The following is a 15,831-nucleotide window of genomic DNA, read 5'->3' as shown; positions in this document are numbered from 1 at the left end:
ACACACAAATGAATTTACATAAAATATTTCCACTTCAGTTTAACCATGAGTTTTGCTCTGGTACATTTGGTGATCCCTGGCTGGCTGGATACTCTGCCTAGTATTTTCTCCTATGCATGAAGAGTGGCCTGTTTGCTGAGTTTGGCATTTCAGTTTAGGTAGTCACAGCAATGGACGGTTCTATCTGTCTGCTTTTTTTTCCTTCAGTCTTGCCCAGGTCAACAGAATGGGTTATCCATCACTATACCACAGGGAAAACAGGCAGGGAAAACAGCACCAAAAACATTTGCTTAGGATTCATATCAGCATGCATCAGTTTGAGGAGAATAGAGGCCCAAGCAATGTGTATGTATGTCCTTAAAATGCGCTTTTCAAAGGCTGTAAAACTAATGTAGTGTGTTACTATCCAAGCGAAAATGTGACTGATTTAGTCCAACTCAGATTAAGACTAAGCTGTAGTTAAAATGTCTTGAAATAGACTCTGAAACATAGTTGTGCATAAGCTACCTTTCATAGGGGAAATTAACAGCAGTTGCAAACATAATTTTTCGACCTTCTGGAACAAACATTTAAGCAAGCAACGATGTTAAGATAAAAACATCACAGAACCTATAAATACGATTTAGGAGCAGAGCAGTCTTTCTGAAGCAATCACCAACTAAAGATAAAGCAGTCTAAGGTGAAGCATGCAAGTAAGTGAAGTCCTGGATTCATGGCGAAGAATGCTATTGCACTGAGGCGCTTTTCCATTTTGCAAATTAATCTTACACCTAAAATTAGCAGTGAATCCCGAGAAGTTCCTGACATTATTTAGAATAAATGGCATGGCACCAAAGTACTATTATTAACAACAATTAAGCAAATTTCTTCTGTCCTCTTCTTCAAGATGCTGCAATGATGAATCCAAATACAAGCACACCTGGCTGCAGGAACAAACTTTGAGCTTTTGAATTATACATCTTTGCAGAATAAGGTTTTTACAGTTATCCTCTCTACACTAACCCTGCCCAAATGTTTTATAAACATTTGGCTGGATTACAAATATTTAAAAGAAAAAAAAAAAGCTATTTTTTCATGCCATAACAAATGCTTTTGTTGCCTTTGGTGTTGTGTGGTATATGGTACATGATGTGAAAATCCACAGAGCTGGTATGGCCTTATCAGGGAACGGTGTCTAAAAATACTTGGCAAAAAAGACACCAGTTGCAGGTGAGGTAACAAATTCTAGGACTTTTCACCATAAAAAACTGGGAGTAAAAGTTAGAGCAGAGAGATGAAGTCATCTCCATAAACCCCAACAACCTCATGACAGGAAAACATCTCTCACTGACTGGACTGATGTCAAGAGTAAGAGATGGGGCGGGATTCATCTCACTTAACTTTAGATGCCTGTGAGGTATACCAGGCTCTACTGACTAGATCCCCACTAACTACAACGACAGTCTGGAGGGACTAGCCCAGAAGCAAAACTCTACATAAGGCAGCTAAGTCCCACGCATGATCACCTACTATGGTTACTAAACATGAATTAGTCATCGCCTGCAAGAAATCAACTGCTTCAGTGAATGCCTACCAACAGCTACTGAAATAGGTAATGAATCTTTTAAATAGAAATAAAATTACCTAAACCACATCAAATTTTATTACTCCAGATAGCTTTTGTATTTACAAAACAGTGGTCAGACAAGGTCCTGCAGGCATCTAAATCCAAAGCTCTCCATTACCGCTTTCAGCTTCTAGCTAATCCTAGTTACTCAGGATTTTTCAGTTAAATTCTCCGTGCATGTGAAGATCTGCTTCTGGTCATCCCTACAGCTGCCTAGCTCTTCACTCTACCTAACCACCTGCAGATCTTCAAGCTCAGCTTTGCTCTACCTGGCTGCTCTGCAGAACCTAATTTGGGCGATTCAGAACATGCCCTGCGTGCATGAAATGTTGGGTGTAATCCATCTTTAATATGAAATCCCAGTAGTCACTGAGTTCCTCCAGGATCTTAAAAAACAAGGTTCGATTCTATCCTCTATCTGAATCATCACCATTCACCAATGATGCCAATTCACCATCCTAAAGCCAACAGTTCAGTTTGTCTTCATCTGTACTGATGAATGGGTTTTGTTTCTATAAAATACTTAAAATAGTCACTGAACTAAAGATTATAACCTAACAGCCACAACATTTACCTAAGTTGTGAGAGGACTAGAGAGCATTTCAAAGTACTACTCTTAAGATGACACAGGAGCTCTTGTCCTTCTTCCAGTACTCACACAGTTAGTCAGCATTAATAAGAGAAAATGAGAGTTCTTCAGGATATGTAAAGCCCAGTGATTTAGGGTACTGCCCACCATAGACATCTCTGTTCAAACCTTCCCAGTAGGAAGAGGGACCTGATAAAGGGACTTTTCAAATCATTTGGTTCATGGAAACCCCTGGACCACTTGCTCTGCTTATAACAGTTACTCTAATCCAAGCTTTTAACACTTGGGTAAAAAAGGCATTTTCTATTTGATCCCACATAAAATCTTTTTAGGCTTTTATTTCTACAAGGGAAAAAAGAAAAGTTTATTGTTTGGATGGATCCAAACTGGGCTTTCCTTGTTTGATCTTGCAACCAAAAATTCCTGATATGCATAGCCTTACATGAGAATCATAATCCCTTTCCAATTCTTTATCAACAAATGGTCATTCTTGCACTGAACTGCTGTTCCCTGCTCCAGTAAACTGAACTCAAGATATAATTACACTAGATTTTACACAGCTCTATAGTCCCCACAAATTTGGTCCACGCGTCTGAGTTTCAAACATGCTTTTGTCCATTTTAATACCATATGTTTTTATCTACCAGACAGACCCTTACCTTGCCGAATAGGAGAATCAGACCAACTATGCTGAGTACACCAAAGCTTCGGTTCACATCTCAGAAAATAACCATTACAGTATCTGTGTTTCTTCTTATGGCATCGACTGCGATTTGTTGAGGTCTCTTAAGCAAAATTAGACTTTTAATTGCATTTATTTGTTTGTTTTGGTAGACGCTCTCATTCTTTTTTTCTGGTTTTCTTTATGTTAATTCCATATATTCAGAATACACACTATAGTCCAAAAGTATAGCAGATCCAAAACAACAGCTTCCCTTTATGTATTAACAAACATTTCCTGCAGAAGTATTATGCACTTTGCAGTGAGAAAAAAACAAGACAAATGAGAGATAACACATGAATAACATCTAACATTAGAATGTGTTCCAGCAATTAAAAAAACCAAACACAAATGAGAAGAACATGCACCGAAATAATTAAGAAATCAATTTTAAGTTGGGATTTAAAGAGCTGAGTGAGCCAGCTGCACAGATATCATAACAAAGAGAGTAACTCCAAACGAGAGCCAAATGAGCAATCGCACAAAACTGTGAGAGAGCAAACAGCAAGAAGGCTGGGGAGTAGAACTAAATCAGAAACAGAGTGTAAGTTACAGAAGGAAACAAACATGAACCATATGGGAAAATATTCACAATACATTAGTGTTTAATTAGATAATATAATGGATAAGGACACTTATGCAGAGTCATCATAAACAAAGATGAATGGAAAATGTGCTACTAATAAAACCTGGTAATCTAACTGCACTACAACTGTAATTTGATCAGTCACAAGTTCAGATGTAATTTAAAACAAAAAAATAATATTTTGATACAGTATTTTGCTACTGCATCTAGTAGTAGAAAATGAAGTATTGAAATAGACATTCTCAACTGAAGTTCCAGGTACTTTGAAAACAAACAAAAAAAATCACAGCTGTTCACAATCCAAGACTTGTACCCAAATTTGCATTCCAATCCCATTTTGAACACGCAAGATTTGCCTTTTGGATGAAGAATGTGGAATGACCTTTTCAATTTTTTTCCTTTTATAAAATAATTTTTTGCTTGTGTGAAGGCTCTGAAACAGAGATCACATCTAAAGTTAAAATTAGCATAAGAATGGAATTGTAGGTCCTGGTTATGTTTTCGTACGTTTGTTTTATACAGCATACCAACCTGACATAGGTATCAGCACAGGTTAATTGCTTTCAAGAGAAAACCAATAAGCAACAAGTAGGGTAAAAGGAGACCAAGAGAAACAAAATGGTTTTGAAGGCCTTTGTGATCTTCACAAACACTTTTCCTTAATAAGGAAGATTTTTGAAAAGTCAGTTTCATATATGCAAGTCATTATAGCTATATATAGCTATGTACACATTGATGCTCTATGGCAGTTTACATCCTTAAATCTTTCAAGCAGGTACAGCTTTCTCAAGTTGTGCAAGACACGACAATTTATTAGGAACCACAGTTTCAAGCTTGAAATGAACAAATAATTTCATGGTGAAGTACAGATACAGAAAAAGATTATAAGCTGAGGAAAGTGAAAAAAGGGTAATTTCTCTTGATAAATATTTACAAACTCTGCTCTAAGTGAATGTGCAAATTTCAAGTGGCTTTACCATTTTTTGAGACTGTACAACATCCCAGGGTACACCTTCAAAACTTACTAGATTCACTTGGAAGCAAAAATAGAAATCGAAAGACCATCTGGAAGGGCACTGAAACCGTATGTTGATATCTCTAAAATCCACATTTTATTCAAGATTAGTTCCTCAGCTAGCTGCAGTCAAGCTGCGTATTTTTGGGTCATTGTTGCCCTAGTAAATCTTTCAACTACAGTTTCTATAGAGGAGCAAAAGCTATTTCCAAAAAAGAAAAAAACCCCATCAATTGAAAAGTAAATTTTAGGAAGTGACACTCCAAGAAAATACAGGAAGTGAAAATAAAGTTTCACTAATGAAAATCAGAAAAAAAAAAGAATCCCCACAAACCAGAAATGAAACAAGAATCAATTCACTGAGTCATTTTCCACTGTAATTCTAAATTCATTCAACTAAATGAACACCATTAAATCTAGAATACTCAACATAGGATGTGAAACTTCATTTCATAAACATGAATAAGGAGTAGGCATACAAACAGAGGACTGATGGCTTTTATTTAGTAATACATACTCAAGAGATCATAAACCATAACACAACATACATGACTATTTTTAAAACGGCAAAAACTGTCTGTAATAATCATTAGCTCATTTTCGAGCATCCGTACACCAGCATGACTATGGAAGTATTTTAATTTCTGTCTTCAGACAATGGAAATAAATTTCAAAAAAGGTGAAGTACAGCAGCTATGTGATCTGACATTTCGACTACATTATGCCTATTTAGGTTGCCTAAATGCCCACACAAATTATGTCACTAGAGACAAACTAATTGTTATGGATGACCACTGTCTTAGAATTCCTCCTTTAAAGAAACATATTCTCAAGCCTGCCACATTTAGGAGGATGCACAAAATATACTGCTTTGCTGAGCTTTTGCAAATTAGTACATTAATTAATTCTTGCATCCTTGACTGAAAAGTCAGACTGAAAGCTATGCACCACAAAGAAAAACAGGAATTTTCATTATTGCAGCACAAATCAGTTTAAATTACAGATACAATGTGCTCATATATTGCAGAACACTACAAAGATAGCAGGAATTTTAACTAGTGGCTTTGGATCCAGGATGAGAAGAATGTATTAGGTCAAAACACCGACAGTGGCTGCATCCTTAATTGTGATGCTTTTTAGCACAGTAAATAATGGGAACTTTGTATACAAAGATGTGAACTGCCCAGTTGCTTGCATTAAATATATCAAAATTTAAAAAACAACAACCAAAAAAACCCCAACCCATCCACATATCTATTTACAGGTTGTGAATGAGATGCTTTCCACAATGAATAGTGATTGGGGTAATCAATAACTTGATGCAAAACACTACCCTCTGCTTTTTTAGTTTCTAGACCTCCTTGGTATCAAAGATAACATATACAAAGATTGCTTTGTTTTTTCTCTTTTGATTTATCAAAACTATAGCAGTGTAGAGCCAGCAATGCTCCTGCCAGTTTCAGTTCTGCTCTTCAGAAACTCATGGGCAGCAAGAGTTGTCACTGGTTTCTCCTAGCTGTCTGGAAATCTCAAGAGACTCATGCTCAAACAGACACTATGGGTATTTGAAAAAGAGCAATGACAAACACCAGGAGACTGTTTCTCTCCTCATTCTGTTAGGAAACATAAATTGCTCAAAATGAAGAGACACGAATTCTTATCCAGAGGTGAAAAGTGACAAAACTCAATGAAAATAAGCTACTTGAAAGTTGCTTAAAGAGAGGCCTGGAATTCTGTGTGGGCATGCAGGGGAATATTGTTACAAATCTACAAATATATTTACAGATATGTTATTATTTTTATTTTTGCAACTACTTTCTAAAACATGACGAATTTTAAGGAACTGAAAACTTAGCATGAAAACTTGTACATGATATTTTGCTTAAATTAATCCACAGAATTATAAAAACATCCAAGAATTCCAAAACACCTTAAGCCCTTGTTTGCAAGCAGTTTCACAGCCACAGGTATCTCCTGTACAAAAACTTGACAAGCAAGGATGTTGAACTATTAAAGCAGGACAAAACCGAGATTCTGCCTTAAACTTTGCAATTCACTCACTCTAAATTTTACTGACAAGATTAATTTTTATCTTGTAGTTGGTTTCATGTTGCGGTTCTTAGTTACCTGTGTATTTGGGGTTCAGTACTACCAGCTAATACCAAATCTAATGCTTTTAAATGACTTCCATTACTCCATTAAACACTTTGTACTGTTTGATTTGTTACCCTTCTTTAACAACTCTCAGGTAGATCCTCATTAAATTGTTGAAGTCAGCAACCAATTCACACTGGGTAAAGATACATACGTAAAAACACTACACCTAAATTTACCATTTTTTGAGAGATATTAGACAAATAATTTGTACCTGTGAAGAAGGGCAACAACTGTTTTCACGTCAATACTCAAATCCACGACTGATGTGTATTTCTTAGAGTACAATTAATTTTGAAAAAATGCCTCTAGATCTTTACCTAACTCTGCATCCGTTTTAGCCCTACCCCTTTTCTAAGCGTTTCTGATTGTATTGACTTCTGGGGAAGCTTCAAATGCAAGGTACTTCCACAAACTGCCAAAGTTCAGTAGTTCATTTTCTAGACACATGTTATGCTGCTTCCATGAGATGAGGTAATATGTTACAGCATGTGAACATATAGCACGTGGAGACAATGTAGAATAGCTAAAGGCCTCAAACTCAGTACTGTATGAATTACTTATTAAAAGTATCCCATTAAACAGAAATGCTTTCACTGAAATTTTACTTTGTTTGGATAAAAGAATTCCCCAGAAGCACAGAACTATAAATACTACAGAATCATCCCAGGATAAGAAGAAAAAAAAAAAGGAAATAAGAAAGCCTAGAAACAAATGGGAACTTACTAAATTATTTTATTGCCTGCAGTGAAAAGCAAGAATAAATAAATAGCATGAGTGTTTGATGGTAATGTTTTAAATACATTAAATATGTTTATTAAGCCCAAACGGGGCTGCTTATGAATTATCCGTGAAAAATGTCTCCCTTCCCTTTTCATTTTTTAGGGCATAGAATTTTATACCTCTTCTCCTCTTCGTAAAAGCGGGAAGTATGATTAAGGAAAGCCCAAGAAAGACAGATTTCACATATGGTGAGAAGAGCATCACTCCTGTCCAGCTGTTTGTTTCTTGATTAGACCTGTAACGCAAGATTACCGTCACGATGTGCATCAGCCCGTGCTAACACCGCTGCGCTGCCCTCCCCGCCCGACTCCTTTTCCCCGGCCGGGTTACGGTAAGGGAGCCCGCGGAGGCGTCAAGCTGCAGAGGCGGGGGAAGAGAGAGAGGACCCTGCGGCGGTGACAGCCCCATCGCCGCTCCAACGCCGGCGGCAGGTGCCCGGTGCGGGGGCGAGGGGGAGCTGGGCCGGCACCGGCTCAGCCCCGCCAGGCCCGGCCGCCCCCGCTGTACCTGCGGGCGGCTGCCGGTGGCTTGCGCCGAGCAGGCCGCAGGGCAGCGGGGCGGGAGGCACCTGGCAGCGGGGCGGCCCGCCCGGGGCGGGAGGCAGGCGGCGGGCCGGTCCCTCAACGCGGCGATGCGGGGCTGGCGGAACTACCCCGCGGGCCGCGCCGACGGCGGGGATCCCCCTCCGCCACCCCGGGGGCCGGTGCCCACCGCCCCCCCGCCCCCGGGGCTCCCGCCCCCTCGGCCCGCCCCATCCCGCGAGGATCCCCCCCCCCCCCCCGCTGCCGCCGGAGGAGGGTCGGGGGGGCGCACGCCCCGGTGGGTCGGGGGTCCCCGGGCGGCGGCGCAGCCGCACCGCGAGTCCCCCGGCGGCGGCCGCCGCTCCCGGTACCTGCGGCCGCAACTTTTCCCCCGCCGCCGTTCAAACGTCCTGCCGTAAAGCGCCCGTCTCCCCTGGCAACAAGGTTCCGGCCGAGCACTAGGTGTAGGAAGGTGATGTAAAAGTAAAACCACCCAGTGTCGTAAACCAGGTCCGGGGGGGAGGGGAGGGGAGGGAGGGGGGAGGGCGGGGGAGGAGGTGACTGGAGCATTTAGACACAAGCGAGAGGATCATGGCGGATGGCCCCAGGTGTAAGCGCAGGAAGCAGGCGAACCCGAGGCGCAATAACGGTCAGTCAGCCCGCGGGGCAGCGGCCCGGCCGCGCTGGGGCGGCGGCGGGGCCGGGGCGGGGGCCGGGCAGAGCCGTCCCGAGCGCGGAGGGGGGAGGTCGGGCGGGCGCGAAAGTAATTCCCCCGCCGCTCCTCGCCGGGAGCCCGGCTCCCTCCGCACCGTTATATCCGCTACCTGGTGCCTCCCTCGCCTCGCTGCCTGCCTCCCTCCTCCGCCTAGCGGTGCCTCCGCACTCCGCCGCCTGTCCGGGACCGTTACACGCTGCCTTCCCCCACACGCCCCGCGACCGCCCCGCCGCCGCTGCGGGGAGCGGGCTCGGGGGGCCCCCCGGCCGCGCCGCCGCCCTCCGGCCCGGGCGGGGACGCCGAGCTCCGCGGGGAGCGGCGGGGGAACCTCCGCCGCCTGGCCGGCCCCGGCAGCCCCAACTCCGAAACTTGTTACCTGCGCGCCCCGGCGGAGCAGGGCCTCCCCGCCCGCCTCCCCCCCGGCCCCGCGGGCGGGATCGCCCCGCCGCCCGCCCGGGAGCGCCTCTCCGCCGCCCGCCGGAGTTCCCCTCGGCCGCCCGGCAGCGGGCCGGCTTCTCGCTCCCGGCCGCCGCCGCGGGGCGGGCTGGCATTCGCCTTTCGGGGGGCGGCGGTGGGGGACGCCAGCCGTCACCGGGAGGCGGAAGGCGGGGGGCGGGGGGGGGGCACACCCGGGGAGCGCGGCTGCCGGCGGCGGGGGAGGCTCCGTCGCTGCAGCGGGCAGCGATTCGCGCGGGGGCAGCGCGGCGCGGCCGCCCCGGGCCGGCGGGAGGGGGCCGGCGCCCCCGCCGCCCGCTCTCCGCTTTCGCCGCTTTCGCCGCCTCCTCCCCGCCGAGAGTTGGTCCCCGGCGGCGCCCCGCGGCCGCGCTGCCTCCCCGCCCCGGGTCCCGCCGGAGCGGTGGGGAAGGGAGGGCTGCTCCCGGGCGGCGGGGGCGGGCGGTGAAGTTTCTTCCCTTCCCTCTGGCTTCGGAGGTACCTGTTTGTATAATAATGGGTGGTAACGGTTTGGCCGGGGGCCCCCGCTCCGCTCTCCGTGCGTGTGTGACCGACTGCTGCAGTCTATATAAGGAATTACATTTACGTTTCGGACTTAAGGGCTGCTGTGGGCTTGGGTTTTTTTTTTTTCCCCTTTGGTACGTGCTACTTTAAGATGTATTTGGAAGGTACACGGCGGGGGGAATAAACGCTTGTAACACCCACTCTGTACTTATTTTCTGGAAAATGGAGAAGTAGTTCGGTTCTCGTAGCGACTCTTCGCAATAGGGTGTAAAGCAGGAGATTTTGTAACCTTCCTTGGCAATTTTAGGTTTTATGTGGCATTTCCTGTGCAGGGTCACAGATAGAAAGGCTTTCGCCTGCGATCCGAGATGTTTTCATATGCAGTGAGCGGTCTCCGAAATAGATCAGAGTCACGATCGGTGCTTCTCCTCTCTAATCCTGACTGTTTCGGGCGTAACGTGGTGATAAATAACGGCCTTTCCAGGGGCTACCGAGTTGATTTGATTGCTCTGAACTTGGGAGGGTTTTCCTATTTTTGCTGTGTGCGTTTTCTAGCAAGTATTTTTGTTTGCACGCTCACGTTATTAATTCCTTGTCCTAGTGTAAATATTTAGGCTTAGCTCGTGATTTGGCTGTGCTAAAGGTAAGTTTGGAAAGTGCTTTTCTCTTTACCTTATTAAAAATGTTGATGATCAGAGAAAGGGGCTTTTCTTGTTGCTGACGACATGTGTGTGACATGTGAGTCTGAACCACCCAGCGTCTGTGCAGGAGCTGTAAACATGTTTACCTGAACAGGAAAGAAAATGGATTTTTCTCTTAAAGATCCAGTGATATGAATATCATACTCTTAGAGCATATCAACAGATGACTTGAGAGAGAAATTTTCTGAAAACCTAGCTTTTGAAATCGACGGAGGAAAAGAGATTCTTGATCGCTGCAGCAAATGGCAACTTGTGCAGGTAGAAAAAAAGATGGTGTTTAGTTTTCTCCTGCATGCATGTCAGCCCCCTCCTGTCTGCTGCTTTCGTTCTCAAGGGAGGGATTTATTTACCACGCTTGCTGTCAGTGTTTTTCCTTTGTGCTTAATATTAGAAAACCAGATTTGAGGCTGTTCAGCACAAAACGTTTTGTCTGCAGCATGTATCACTCGCAGAAAACAAAAGGTGTATAAGACGTGGTATCATTCCAGGTATCTTTCATCTTCATCACTTTTGGACCTTGTCACTGCACCCATTTTATTACAAAAAGCCTGAATCTTTATCAACTAGTTCTGCAAGGTAGAACTGTAGTATGTTTTGGTTTAGGCTGGTTTGGGTTCCTTTTTTTTAGGAATTAAAACCAACTTAAGTCATTGTGCATTGAAGCATCAGGATTGGTTAGATAATAGATTCTGGATAATAGAGATTTCTCAGCAGTGGGTTTTTGTTTGACTTGCAAATGTTTACTAAAGAAAATGGCTAGAAAAATGTTAACCCTTTAACCTCTTAAATAGGTGTGAGACTTGTTTTTCTTCTAGATCTCTAAGTGCACTTTGCTCTTATAGGTGAATATCTTCTGTTAATGAGAGATCAGCATACAGGAGATGCTTCAGCAGCTGGCGTGTTCATAGTATACACTAAATCAATTTTATGCTGTTCCAGTTACATTTTTCTCCCACTTCCCCACAGAATGTGAGATTATCAGAGAGAGAGATTGCACTTGACATCCAGTGTACCAATTAATAATAATGGGCTATGGCATAGAGTTGTTATACTGTAAACTTCCCTCCTGTTTATCTGTTGATAAACTTACACAGCTATCCTTGTACTGTAAACTTTTGTTTCGTGGTTTGTTTTTTTTTTTTTTTCCCTCTCTCTGTGTTTGGGAGCCAGAACTTACAGCTGCCATCGTGATGCATTAACTGTAGCTGGAAAGACAGTCGTCTTAACTCTAGAGCTGGTTCCTTTTCTACCTTGTTTATTGGCCCCTACAGGAGATCAGCAAAAGAGCAGATTGGTGCTGCCATTAAAACCTCCACTTCGATGAAAATCTGGCTCTTCGTACCTGAAGAAAACTATCCTGTGTCATTGTCCTTACTTCTGTCCAGTATACGAAAACATCTGCTACAGCAGAGGAGTTAGTGAAGTGTTGGGACGATAGCACCATTCTGATAAAGCAGGAGCATAGCACTAGTTGGGAGTCTCTCTTCCTGTCTACCTTTTCCCCTTCTCCCCCTCTTTTGATAGAGAAAAGAGGGATGTGATTTTTGCAAGTCATCTGCATTGACACACTATGCGAGTCCTGTGTGGACTTTAAATAGATTCAGTGTCAGCAAAGGTTTTCTTATTTTGAGTTGGCTTGCAGGATCAGGATTAGTTGCTTTCTTAGCATCTCATATATATTACAGGATTGTCTTAATTCTTATTAAACAGCAAAAATAAAAGTAACACATCTTGTTCTTCAGCAGTGCTGAGAGACAAGTAAACCAAGCAAAACATTTAAAACTTCCCTTACTAGAGGGTTAAAAAGATATCAACCTTTTATATTGATGTTCTGAAAATAATGTAAGTATGCCCTCAGGTCTTCAGATGCATATTTAATGGTAAAAAGAAGAATGTATGAAACTGAGTAAATTCTGCATGCTGTCAGGTATATGTGAGGAGAGGGTAGGAGGCAGGCTTTTTTTTTTTTTTTACCGCCTGGTAACAGTGGGTTTATTACTAAAAGGTTCTGTAGACTGACTTTAGTTAGAGTGCTATTATTTCAGTTGCTTTTACAGTTGGATTTCCTCTCTTTTTATTTTTATTAGATAATAATTTCATATAAAGTTTTGTAACAAAGCTAAGGACTGTAAGAAGATCATAAATGCCTTTGAATAATAAGGCAGAATCATGGCGTGTTTCTGTTAGCTGCAAGGTGTTAACTACTGGCAGGATGTCAGGTGTTAGTGACGCTTGGGATACAACATTCCTTGTCGTGCCTTTCTTCTCTTGCCCTCCTTCCTTTCTTTCTCACTAGATATCATGTTTTCACTCCAGCATTAATTTAAATTTGCAATTTGGGAATTGAGGAATGTAGCCCAAGTTAAAATTCCAGGCACAGTGAACAGGTCTACATGGACAACTGAATTAACTGTTTGAGTCCGGGGAAATCTTCTCTCATATAAGCAAGCAATACTTCTGTTTTATTGTTACCTACTGAAATATAATGGGAATGCGCTTAAAAATGTCATTATCTCTTCACTTTTCTCTCAGTAATCAGTGCTTGTTATTTTAATAGTTGAGAAGCAGGGTGGTTTAAGGTAATTAGCTACCTGAGGCAGGGTTTTTTAAGGTGATTAGTTGCCTGAAACAGTTTTCCTTGTTTATAGCACTCTGGTAAACATGCTGCTGAAACAGTGGATGAAAAGTAGCGAGTAGATGAAACTTTCCCTCTGACGTGGGCTTCCTTATCGTAGAAGTCATTCAGATTAAACTTTTTAGTTAAAAGTGTGATGATTTGACTTCGGTGAACTCAGCCCAAATGTTCTGTTGAACGTTTTCTGTTATATCAGATATCTCTCCCCACTGAGTCTTTCTGTCGACTTCGGGCTTTATTACAGGCCCCGTTAATATCAGTGTGACTGTCTTCAGTTAGGCTCTTCCTCTCTATAAGCGAGCTCCTCTGTCGGCAGTGCAGGGGGAAGGGGTTCTACAGCTGTCCTCTGCCTCCTTCCCCGCTGGCAGTCAGGTGGTGGTATTAACCTGTCATTTCTTCTTGTAGAAGTTTTATGGTGAGGGCGGAGAGGCTGGAGTAAACTAAAATAAAAATAACAGTGCAATGCCTTTCTTCATGTGGAAACATCTGTTTTAATAGGGTTTAAAATGCCAGCGAGGGATGGCAGACATTTTTAACATGCATGGGACTCTATTACTATGTTAAAGAAATAAAGTCAACATCTGTGAAGCTTGGGCTGTGGGTTTTTTGCTTGTTTGTGTTTTAACTGATTTTTGAGCAACTGTTCTCGATTGTAGGGAAACTGCTGGAACTACAGTATCTAGCCAAATGGCTCTTAAGAATCCCTACTTCTAAATTCAGTCATTATTATTTACCAAAAATATAAGCTCATTGCTTTCAACTCATTAGCTGTTTGTAGTAATTTCAAAAAATCTAATTGATATTGCAAGCTGCTTAGAATACGGTGTGCTTTGTTGCCTGTAAATCCAATATTTAACAGTACATGCCGCATCTCTGGAGATCATAAAGATTCTACTCGTGATAGGTTTCACACAAATACACAAAACAAGAGCTTGAGAAATGGAAGTAATTCTGGTTTTATGTAGGCTTTCATACCAATTCTATAAGTATAGTCCCAGATGAACTTCCAAGTGCTTAATATCAATATTCCTGAAGTTCTGGTCATACTTGCCAACATTCTTCAAATGGGCTCACCAGGTAGGATCTTCTCTGTTATGGGCAAGTCAGCAGGACCTGGCTTGCATCTGTGGTCTCAAACTTTGGTGCTTCATTCTGACAGCTGTAATAGGCCTGTTATTTTTGAGAACTAAATTCTCAAGTGACTTACCCAAGGTCACACAGGAAGTCCATAGCAAGACAGAGTCTCAATCCATTTTTAATCCTTGGGACTACCCTTCCACTTGGCTTGATCTGGAGCCTTAAAGAGAAAGAACAGATCGTTTAGCAGTTACTGTTCCTTTCAGTTTAAGTATTTGAACTCTTTCATATTTATTGTCTTGAAATACTTCTACTGTCAGCAAAAAAGTGGCAATATGCAAAACTCAATTTTCTTTTTAGTCATTTTTAGATGGTATTAAGATAGTATCTTCACTGGTGATGTTTCCTGTCTGAGTAGTCAATGTTGATGCAATGATGTGCCAGAGAAGCAGAATTTTGTCTTCCAATGTTTTTTGTATTCCCAAAATTTAAGTTCAATGATGTGTAGACAGACAAATGTAAAACACAACAGGAGGGAATTGGCTTAAGACCTACACTGTTAACATCAACATCCCTACTCCCATGTGTGGGGTGTTTATAAGACTGTTTTCTTAGAGTTTAACATCTGGGCAGAGGTGATTTAATTGGGTGTTGGTTTTGTTGGGACAGTAATGACTAAAGAGGAGTCTCAGCATGTGGCTGGTATTGCTAATATTTGAAAATGATTTGAAATGAAAAAGCGTAAGTCCTCCTTAAAACAAAAATTACCCAGAAAGGCATAAATAAATGTCAGGCCTGGAAAGTCTACTTGACTGGGACAAATGCATGCCAAGTCTAGGTTTTACCACTGCTACCGCTTGTCACAGGGGCGGTTGCTGCTGCTAAGGTGGAGCCATGTGGGAAGTAGCTATGGGTGCAGGTGGGTGCTGTTCCTGCCTGGGGGGCCTGGGCAGCTAGGGGCAAGGCAGCTGTGGAGAGCAGTCTGGTATCTTCATTAGTGAAGATGTGTGGTTAGCTCTAGTCACAAGGCAGTGCAATAGATCAGTTATGACAGGGACTCTTTCTTGTTGCGGGAAATGCTGCTTGAAATCTTTAATAATTAAAAAAAAAAGGCAAAAAACCCAAGCACACCATGGAGAGCAGAGTGGGCAGGGGTGCATGGGTGAGGCAAAGAGCACGCGTGGGAAGGAGGGAGGACAGAATTAAGGAAGGGAGTAGTCTGCTTATCACTGAAGGTCTGATACCTTATTTCTGATGCACCTTGGTGACCTTCCAGGGAGCAATGGATCCGGTCCCTGGTTGGCTGCATGAGAAGATCACAGTGGGAAATAGCTTTGACCTCAGTTGACTAGATGATGCCTTGAAACACTGGAATTGTTGGGGGATTCCATAGGGAGTTTTGTGTGTGTAGTTTTCTGTAATGCTTCCTGCTTCCATGTTACGTTGTCAAGATTTTTAAACCTCTCATTAAGCCATTGCCTCTGATATTCTGTTCAAGTCAATTTCTTGAGCTAGTTGTCAAGTGCACAGGTATTTCTCACAGTCTTGGTTTGCTTTTCTGGCTGTCTAATTCCTAGCATCTTATTTTAAATTATTGGAAAGAGTAACAGAAGTTTGATATTTTTAAAAACTGTTCACAGTTGTAGCTTTTCAATCTTTGCTTGCCCTCCTCTTTTAAAGAAGGACTAGGGTTATTTTCAGTTTTCCTTTTGTGTTGAGCCTCAGTTTGTTTATTTAATAATCTATTTGTCCCTTTCTTGCATAGATAAGT

The 15,831-nt window shown here is 42.8% G+C and overlaps 1 protein-coding gene across 5 annotated transcripts in view; it reads left to right on the top strand.

Moving 5' to 3' along the window:
• Positions 1-8,560: 8,560 nt before the first annotated feature.
• The window catches only part of ZEB1 (zinc finger E-box binding homeobox 1), a 122,686-nt gene continuing 115,415 nt past the window's right edge, over positions 8,561-15,831 (top strand). For 3 of the 5 annotated variants that reach the window (XM_059818558.1, XM_059818556.1, XM_059818557.1), the window contains exon 1: positions 8,567-8,624. In XM_059818558.1, the coding sequence (XP_059674541.1) occupies positions 8,567-8,624 (58 nt within the window). Of the gene's footprint in view, positions 8,625-15,831 lie in introns of all 5 variants that reach the window. The other 2 variants (XM_059818559.1, XM_059818560.1) reach the window with 2 other exon arrangements.

This window comes from Gavia stellata, chromosome 6 (assembly GCF_030936135.1).
Source record: "Gavia stellata isolate bGavSte3 chromosome 6, bGavSte3.hap2, whole genome shotgun sequence".
Classification (NCBI taxonomy): domain Eukaryota; kingdom Metazoa; phylum Chordata; class Aves; order Gaviiformes; family Gaviidae; genus Gavia; species Gavia stellata.
This window is presented reverse-complemented; position numbering and strand designations above follow the sequence as displayed.